General features: G+C 40.7%; 2 protein-coding genes across 2 annotated transcripts in view; one reads left to right on the top strand and one right to left on the bottom strand.

Moving 5' to 3' along the window:
- LOC118407280 overlaps positions 1-9,796 on the top strand; it is a 42,272-nt gene that overhangs the window by 11,406 nt on the left and 21,070 nt on the right. The gene's annotated exons all lie outside the window — the stretch shown is intronic.
- On the bottom strand, positions 4,562-9,770 carry LOC118407274 (serine/threonine-protein kinase atr-like). The gene is made up of 9 exons (XM_035807728.1): positions 9,550-9,770; positions 7,975-8,082; positions 7,371-7,459; positions 7,134-7,199; positions 6,691-6,786; positions 6,125-6,278; positions 5,633-5,697; positions 5,150-5,235; positions 4,562-4,651 (listed from the first exon to the last, which is right to left on the bottom strand). Exons 1-8 carry the CDS (start codon positions 9,562-9,564, stop codon positions 5,226-5,228), a joined length of 603 nt encoding a protein of 200 aa, XP_035663621.1. The 5' UTR covers positions 9,565-9,770; the 3' UTR covers positions 4,562-4,651; positions 5,150-5,225.

Raw genomic sequence — 9,796 nt, 5'->3', positions numbered from 1 at the left:
GTCGTCACTTGATATCCCTAAGGCCCATTTTCAAAACATGGATATAGGTTACCTGCGGATAATAAGTGCGGATAAAAGTATTAGTCATGGAATCTTAAATTGCAAACACATGCATGTAGACTAGTTGCAGTTGTGGGCACAGATACAGTAACAGAAAAAGGTAACAAAAATGTCCTCCTCATGGCGGGGGGCTTCTTTTGGAGGCAGTGGTTGACGAGTCCCACATATTCAGTGATGAAGTGGGTTTTGTGATGTCAATAGCACATGTGGTTTTGCGTCTTCTAAATCGTGAAAGCTCAGGGATATTTTAATTGTTTCAAAAAGCTTCTTTCTTTCAGCCTCAGAGATTACTAATTTATTGTGTAAGATAGATGTCTCGATTGAAGACAGGTCACTTTTGTTGAATTGTTTTTATAGGTTCAAACCTGCACCCATACCTCTGTACCAGTATCTGTCTAGTCCTTCAGCTCTAGTACTAACCCTGCATGTTTATTCCCTCCAGTCGCCAGTGTTCCTGTTGTTCCTGGACTGTGTATGGCAGCTGCTGCAGCAGTTCCCATCATGCTTTGAGTTCACGGAGACGTACCTGACCACCCTGTGGGACAGCGCCCGGGTGCCGCTGTTTGCAACCTTCCTCTTCAACAGTGAAAGGGACAGGTCAGTTTCCTTACCTATTATCTTTGTTTGCTTAACCAGTATACCGCCTTAACACACCAGTTTTGTACGCCAGGGTGCCGTTGTTTGCAACCTTCCTCTTCCACAGTGAAAGGGACAGGTCAGTTTCCTACCCCACCAAGTTTGTTTGTTTGCATAACCAATACTTACCGCTTACCAGTCCCTTGACCAGGGGTGATCATGGGGTCACTTAGCCACTGAGTACACTGCCTCTCTCCATCTTGCCCTATCATGTGGCAACACTTGGGAGCTGGCAAGGGGCAGGCCGGTCCAGTCTTTAATCTGCATACTGCCTTAACATGCCACATTTGTATGTATAAATACATGTACAAGGTATAAGACCTCAGCATTAGGGACCATCCAAGACAATGTCTCTAACCAAAGCTACCTGTAGGTACTCATTTCTCCCGAGTTAATGGAGTTTTATAGCTTGCGATGTGAAAGGAAAGACGTCAGTCAACAAATGTCACAGAAATAGACAGGGATGGCAGAGTGACTTATCACTTGGAAGTATAACAATTTTCCTGTTGTTTTTGCCTTTGTATCTCCAGATATGTTGCCTGCATGGATGCCAAGCGAGACAAGAATGACAACACGTCACCAACGCTGATGCCTGTGTGGGACTGGTCCCTCCAGTTCTCTGACCAGGACCGCCTGCTCTTCAACAACCCCCTGTACGGCGGCAAGCTGGCGGAGTACTTTCCCGAACACCCCTCCAACGGCCCCACAGTGGTACCTCCCAACCCCACCAACACGCTGGGCAGCTTCAAGTCCAGGAACAAGTGGAAGAGCAAGAAGAAGAAGCAAGCCAGCGCGTCTGCGCAGGTGTCATTCGCAGCGCCTTCCACGCCAAGTTTCAACGGACCGCTGTTTCCGATTAACATCGGAGCAGGACTGAAGTTATGGACCCAGTGTTACATGAGGTGGATACCGTGGGCCCACACCGTCGGCGGTGGCCCTCCCTCAGAGTACTTCCACCAGTGTCTGCTCGTGGACGAACTGCACATCCTAAACATGAAGATCCACAGTCTGGAGATGTCCAAACCTGACCAACACAACACCAGTCAGGAGAGTGGAATGTTCTTCACGTTCGAGAGCCCCCGAGGGTTTGATGCAAATGACTCTCTGACGTCAGCGTTTCCCTACTCCCCTATAGGAAGCATGGACAGGAAGTCCATAGTGGGGACCCCTCTCTTCTCCTTCCTGCGTAGGATGTCTGTCTCAAGTTACAACGGAGCAGCAGCGAACGGGGACGACTGAGGAAGTGTTTCCTGTGCCCATTACTTTATTATTACTTCATATTAGAGACCACCTGATTTTTTAATTCCTAAGTCGAATGACTCTAAAATGGCCAGAACTGAAGTGTGTGGGCTTTTAGATTAGAAGATGATTTTTCACACTGTAGTCTGTATTTTCCTGAGATAACCCGTAGTTTGTTGTGCTTCTCGCCTGCTGTGTATGTGGCCTTGATAGGAACTGCCTTGTATGTTGGTGGTCTTGTAGACCGAGAACACCATTTTACAACCATGTCTGTAAGAAGAGCATTTTTAACAGTCATTTGTTTTATCTTGAATCTATTTTTATTTGAGTGTAGTCTTAATTTTTATCTTGATTTTTGTAGATTTGTAGTGTATCGAAGTACTTGTAATTTTGTATCTCTTGTTTTGTAATTCAGCATAAAGGACAGTTGTCCCATAGATGCTAGACTAAGGTAATCATAATCATTACTGTCATCTGTGTTGATTCATAGCATGATGCCTATACTTGCCATCATCAATCATGTACCTAATACTTGTTAATTCATTCTAAAACGTAATTTAATGTTGTACATATTCACATGAAGGTGCAATGCTACCAGTGTGTCCCTTTGTTAGTATTGTATATTTTGAGTCAGCTGTTGTTAGCTTGAAGTAGGTTAAGATGGGATTGTAACATTTGCCATATTTAACACGTCTGTACATGTAGGTAGTCAAACATCATGATGGGAACAAAGCATGTACAATGCTGTAATAGGAACAAGCCAGTTTACCTAATCTCCAAGCAGATATATGGTTCAGGTCTAGTTTTCACCCCACATCATAATCAATGTAAGTGTAAGTAAGTGCACATTAATTAAGGGAGGTGTCTCCACTTGAAATAAGTCATTTTATTAGTTATCTTAGCAAACATGTATTGTCAAAATTATCATTTTTTTTACCGTTCCTGGTATATAGATAACAAATGATTGATAAAGAATACCAGAAGCTTGCAACCTGTTAAAGCGATCCCTACTAACTTAAATTTTGAAGTGCAGATACGGTGCATACATGTACATGTATACTTAGTATGGTGATCTTATGACTTTCAAACCCGAGATTGCAATCACGCTAATTATTTGTTTCTTGGCAGCATAAGTAATGTTCGAATCACTGCCATACTTATCGATAGAGGATATGTTTCAAATATTCCTTTTTCCATATTTCCCAAATCGTGAAATTAGTTGTTGAATCCTGTGTTGTATCATCAAAAATGTTTGGAAGTGACACATAAGAATCACAAAAGGATGACACCTAAATTGGTTTGAATATTGCTTAATCTTATTTCCAATCATTGTGCAAAGGCTGATACCAGATTTGTCTGTACTAAGTCACTAACGTAATCATGATTTCACTGGATGAATAAACACATAACTCAAAGTAAAAAATCTGCTAGCTGAAGAGCTGTTTGTCATGCATGAATGTTTTCCTTCTCTCTTTACTGAATGATGCAGTAGATATTAATGAGGCTTGAAAGAAAGTTCAGCTTTTGGCAACAGTGCCATTTAATATGCCAACAGTATGTTACATGGAAAAGTCTGAAGTTCATACCACATTTGTAGTCTCAACCATGTGCCGAGTCACTCATCTTCAGCAGCAGTTTATGATACATCTTTTTTGCCTGCACTTTTCTCCTGTTGAGGAGTTAAAGTGTACAGAACTACAGAGATGTAGTAAATGCCACAAAACAAAGACTGAGTTGGATCCTTCATGTACATCTGTGAGGAAATCAGCAACAAATAGTCCTTTCTGCATGTTTCAAAAACAGCATTAAGGAAGTAGTTTAGCCCTTGTAGTCCAGCTCAAGTGGTTTCCTACTGTAGGCCTTTAAGGTGAATGTACCATTAATCTGTTAGGCCAGAGCATCCAGGTCACAGGAAAGATGCCCATCCGATGTACATCTGGCACAGCAGGAGGTCTGATGTGGCCTCCTGGAACAGAAACATGGAGTTGCAGTTACCCACCTGAAACGTGTGCTTTCCCACTTCAACACTAGTAGCTTTTGTTCAAAATTCATGTGTTAGCTCCGGCCACACCAGTATCCTGGGTCTCTGTCATTTTTTAGTAGACTGACATTTTTTAGTAGAATACATTGAGTTCAAGTAGGAAATATAAATCATGTCGCACTTTTGCTAATTTTGGTGAGGGCTACTATATATAATATACAAGTAAACACACAGTCCCAGATTCACCACAGCTAGGAAAGGCAGAGGTAGTTATAATACCTGTATGAGATGGTGAACATGGCCTTCGATGGACAGTGGAAGCCCTCGCATCTTCTTGAACACCCCCTGAAGCCGCTGGTCTATGTCCCTCACGTGTGTCATAGCCTACAAAATGTCAAGCAATTATTTGCTATCATATTCAAAGCATTAGATACAACATACTGTCTTAATATACTGTTGGCACCTGAAAAAGTAGCTAAAGTACACAACCTTCCAGTAAGATCTAGCTGACATCTTTCTGTCAACAAAAACAGAAAATTCTGAAAAGTTGGTTCTTTTAGAGCTTCCATACATCCCCTACCGTGGAGAAGAAGTATAAAAACATTGTGAGATAACTTGTGAGGTACAGTTACCTTCTCATTGCTGATCTCTCCTGACTCAGGAACCACAGACCTGGTGCTCTTGTTCACTCGGGACCATTCCACCAAGGGGTCGAAGATAAAGGACCTCAGCACACTGCATGGGCAGAAACACCAGCATCATCCCATTAGGATGGGAAATACAATGTCTATATGTATGTGGGCTGCTACTGTATTACCTTCAAATTCAGCATGAAAGAGAAATCCATTCTTTTGTATTCTACAGACTACACATTCAGCACCAAGGAGAGAATCATTCTTTATAGTGTTCTACAGACTTCACATTCAGTACCAAGGAGAGATCCATTCTTCAGCATTCTACAGACTACACATTCAGCACCAAGGAGATAAACTTTCTTTGCAGTGTTCTTCAGAGTCTCAGACTATGCTGAAGGATATGAAAAATGGTGAAAGGGAATTACCAAATACAAATGTACATGTAAGATTAGCACTAAACAGAAAACTGGAGCAGATATACAGAAATGCTTGGTGTCTGAAAGTGATAATGTTTCGGTAATACTGTATTTCAATTTTCCGGTTTTCCTCTGTTAATGCAATAACAATTATGTATGCAATAAAGAAATACATCACTCACCACATGAGAGGGTCCTTCTGTTCCCTCATGACTTTCATGGTTGTCTCACAGGCCCGTCGGAAGATCCCCTCATACCCTAAGGGACCCTATGGCAGAGATAAACATTGTACATGTCATGGTGAGATATATGGCACCTGGTGGGCTATGTGTTATGTACTTTTAAGAATTGTTAAGGAGGAGTCCATTGTGTCCCAGACAAGCAAAAACTTGTTTCTTCCGTTTTAGTTCAAACAAATCATTTCTGATTAGCCCTTCTAGAATGACCTATGAGGGACTAAAATGCCTTTTTCACATTGAATGTTGTGTCCTATTATTCAGCTAGGATTGAACAAAGTGTAAAATGCTTTTTGATGGTCGGGGAAAACGGCACAAATGTGCATCAATACAGCAAACACCATTATAGATTCAATCAAAGTCTCAACGCATACGCTTTTGCAGTTTTGCTGTCAGACAGGAAAGTACACATGTGAGACCCTGACTTACCATTGCGTTGACCATGTTGTGTTTAGACGGAAGGGCACCAACTCTGGGCAGTCAAATGTTTCTCCCTGCACACACAAAAATACATCAAGTGCTGTCACTGCTGTGACTACTCAATGAGTCATGTTTGAGACTATTTCTATATTGTTGAGACTATGTCTATCCTACAAATGTTACACCTATGCACACATGTAATTTGGTCTAACAAATTACAAATATAGCTAAGTGAAGCAAACCATGCAAAAGCACATGCAAAACGGGTGAATTAAACTAAGTTGCAGACATATTCAATACACACTTCACAAGATTAAGGGATGAAACTGATTTTGATGATAAACGGAATATCATTTAAGACCCTTTTTATCAGAATAAAAGGTATGACATGTACATGTAGTTTGGACATAGCCACAATGAGAATAATACCTAACTTGCATATACATGTAGGACAGGCAGATAAATGTTTCTCAAAAGAAGTTGGAGAAAGCGAAACCCCACCTTGTTGAAGAGACAGTTGAAGTCCACATGCACACAGTCCCCATTGGTGGAGTCGAACAGGATGTTTTCTCCATGTCGATCCCCCAGCCCCAGGATGTACCCCACCATGGACATGACTGCTGTGGTGCGGCAGTAGTTCAGACGGGCCTGGTACCTGGGCAGGTGCAAGAAAAACTCATCAAATCTACTTCAGCATCTATGATTCTTTCAGTACTAGAATATGATCTCCTACCATAAGATCTTGTACAGTAACAGGGCTCGAAAATACCCCAAACTAGAATTTTTTTCTATTTTGCAGGGAAAAAATATACTTAAAGCATTTCAGGCTAGGCATTGTGACACCCAATGAAGCTTATGTACTGGGAAAGGAACAGTGCACGTGGCTTGGGTACTTTTTGCAGAAGGTTTCTCCAAACTAAAGAAGTGAAACTGTTACAGCAAAATGCAAATGGAAACACGAAAATGAAAAATAGGGACACAAATATGGCAGAACAGCGATGGCATCAGGTGAAATATCTCTTTACCCAAGTAGTTCCAGCCTGGCTTCAGTAAGACAACTCACTCACCATGAGGTTGGATCAGGGAACACTTTCAGGAACCACTCCCTGAACACAGGAGGGTGCTTGGGTAGGATGGTGTTCTGAAACATGTGCAGTCTTTCCCTGTGGACAATACAGGTATCAGAAGTAGTACTGGCAAAAGTATGCAATATACAGCCAGAACACCTGGCATAGCCAACCACCTCCTGTCACAAGCCACATTGAAACAGTCTCATCCAGTTTTACATAGACATAGACATAGTTAAGACCACCTGCTAAGCAGCCAACTGTCTTATCCAACCAGCAACCACTTTTTTTCAGCAGCCCCAGGTGGTTCTCAAACTTTCTTACTAGACTAGTATCATGCGTCTGTGAAATCATCTATGATGAGTCAAGAATTGATAGCACATGGATATTACTATTATGCTTCTATCGGTTCCTTGAGCAACCATAAGGAATGAAATACTCACTCTTTTTGCAGGTCCTTTGAGAGGAAAGGCTTGAACTCACTAGCCCTGGTGTACATGCCCTTCTCTCTATTGGTAAACATACAGTAGTAAATATACAGAATACAACCCTCTTCGGAATACACACAGGAATATTGGGTACGGGGATACATACCATTATGCTACAATGATATAAATAACTTTAACAGCATTTATTGACAGTTTCCTCCCCACTGTCATTAAAATAAGTACTACGCTTACTTGTAGATCTTGATGAGCACCTGACGTAGAGGGTGGGTGTTGTTTACCCACTCTATCAGCCCGCATTCTTCATTCAGGGGAACCACCGACTGTATGACAGACAATGTAAGAATTACAAGTTTTGGTTAGAGTACGAAGAACTAGCAGCAATCATGAATGTTGCACACACTTTTGTGAAGAGAGAGCCATTCTTTGCTGTGTTCTACAGACTACATATTCAGCACCAAGGAGAGAACCATTCCTTATAGTGTTCTACAGACTACACATTCAGCACCAAGGAGAGAACCATTCCTTATAGTGTTCTACAGACTACACATTCAGCACCAAGGAGAGAACCATTCTTCATTGTGTTCTACAGACTACAGACTGTGCATATTCAGCACCAAGGAGAGAACCATTCTGTACACTGTCTTGTGGACTAAAATTTAGCACCAAGGAGAGGGCAATCTTAATATAGTTTTTCTATACAGTAGTGCTCTACAGACTACACATTCCACAGTATCAATGTAAACGGCATTCTTTACAATGTTCCACAAACTAAACATTCAGCACCAAGGAGAGAATTGTTCTGTAGACTGTTCTACAGACAACACTTAGCACTTACATAGGTCCTGATGTACAGCTGCCTTCTCCGAGACTCTGGGTCTTTCCTCAGGCATTTATTGACAATAGCATTGAACTCCATCAGCCGACAGTCCTTCCGCAGGTCATCCTATTGTTAATACAATCTAACTGTTCACCACTCTTTTTTTTCTGTTGCAAAATTCTATTGGGTAAATACCACATATGCCAGAACTAAAATTTTGTTTTAGAAGCACATGTAACTTAAACTTTCAACACAAACATGGATTTGGTTTGAGGACAATTCATCATACTTCAGTTGAAGTTTCATTGAGACAACAAGCAACAACCATGTTGTTGGATATACCAGTCGGAGATATACCAGAATTTCTTATAGCATGTCTTCATGTTTATAAACTGAATAGATCACACATGTACTTAACACCCTTTAAATTGACCTACACTAAAGAAAACTTACTTGCCAAAATTATGTAACCTTACAGGTTGTTAGTTTCCCTATCTAGACTTCAACTTAACCCTCAAACCACCGTATGGGGTCAAAACTGACCCCAGGCGTATATCAATGTGTGCCATTATGTCAATTCTGGTCGAAAACAAATTTCTTCCTAGGAGTTTGTTTGTATATCTGTCCTATAACTTCTTATACGTTTTTACCGAGATTGACTCATTGTTGATTAAGTTATCCTAAAAAGTTTATACAAGGTCCAGTGGGGTCAAAACTGACCCCAGCATTTTTTAAACAAACTTTTGCGACCCAAACCTAAACCACTTATTGTAGGATCACGAAATTTTCAGGGAATGATGTACGTGTAAGCCAAAATTATTGTAACAACTTTTGTGCCATTATCATGTCGTATGACGACATTATGACGTCATCTAGGTAATATCGGCCGCCATCTTGGATTTTGACTGATGACGTCATCAAATTAGCATAAATTATGAATATTGAGTCCTGAAATTTATGTTGAATTTTATAAGATGTGATAAACAATTGTTATTTGCCAAGAAAACCTTAAAACTTAAATGTTTAATACAAAGTTAGAAAATTTCGTAATAAATATGTCTGTCAGAATTCCGTTGCCATGGCAACATAAAAAATGATGAACATACTTTACTCATTGAAAATGTTTGCTATCAACATTTTCTAAAAAGTTACCAAGTTTGGTGGCCTTAGCATAAGCCATTCAGGCGCTATATGGCATTGAAGCTGGTACAGGCATAAAAAACCTCCTTCCCGGTCTGAATAGCGTTGATGCAAAATGTGGTCCTCATGATCTTTTGCATAAATTATGATAATGAGCTAGAAGTTTTCTCACCTAATCATGTCAGACTGTCCCACATAGATTAATGAAACTATACATATATACAAATCACAAAAAGATTCACACAAAAAACTGTATTTGTACAAAACGTTTTGGGGTCAGTTTTGACCCCATACGGTAATCTACGTCACAAAAAAGCTACGGTGGTTTGAGGGTTAAATGTACATAGGTAGCAGGAACAATGATGGCGTCAGGTATAAGTCTGCAGCACCACCTTAGGGTCATCAAATAGAGGCCCGTGTACACCTATGGTAAGTCTGTACATTATCACTTACGTGAGGTTTGCACATGAGGAAGTATGCCTTCCCGTCTGAACCCCTGACTGCTATTTTCTTTGGCTTGGCTGCAGAACTCAAAACCTCCACCTAAAATTGTACATGTTGTTACCACATTACAGCAATCAATACTGGAACAAACCCGACAAAGTCTTCCTTTTTACGCACACAGAGGAAACCAGTTGCTAGAACAATGCATGAGTAGCATTAGAAAGCAAGCTAAAAAAGGCCAATTTGAAAATTTGAA

This window comes from Branchiostoma floridae, unplaced genomic scaffold (assembly GCF_000003815.2).
Source record: "Branchiostoma floridae strain S238N-H82 unplaced genomic scaffold, Bfl_VNyyK Sc7u5tJ_1152, whole genome shotgun sequence".
Lineage (NCBI taxonomy): Eukaryota > Metazoa > Chordata > Leptocardii > Amphioxiformes > Branchiostomatidae > Branchiostoma > Branchiostoma floridae.
The sequence above is the reverse complement of the archived record's forward strand: the minus strand, read 5'-3'. Positions and strand labels throughout refer to the sequence as shown.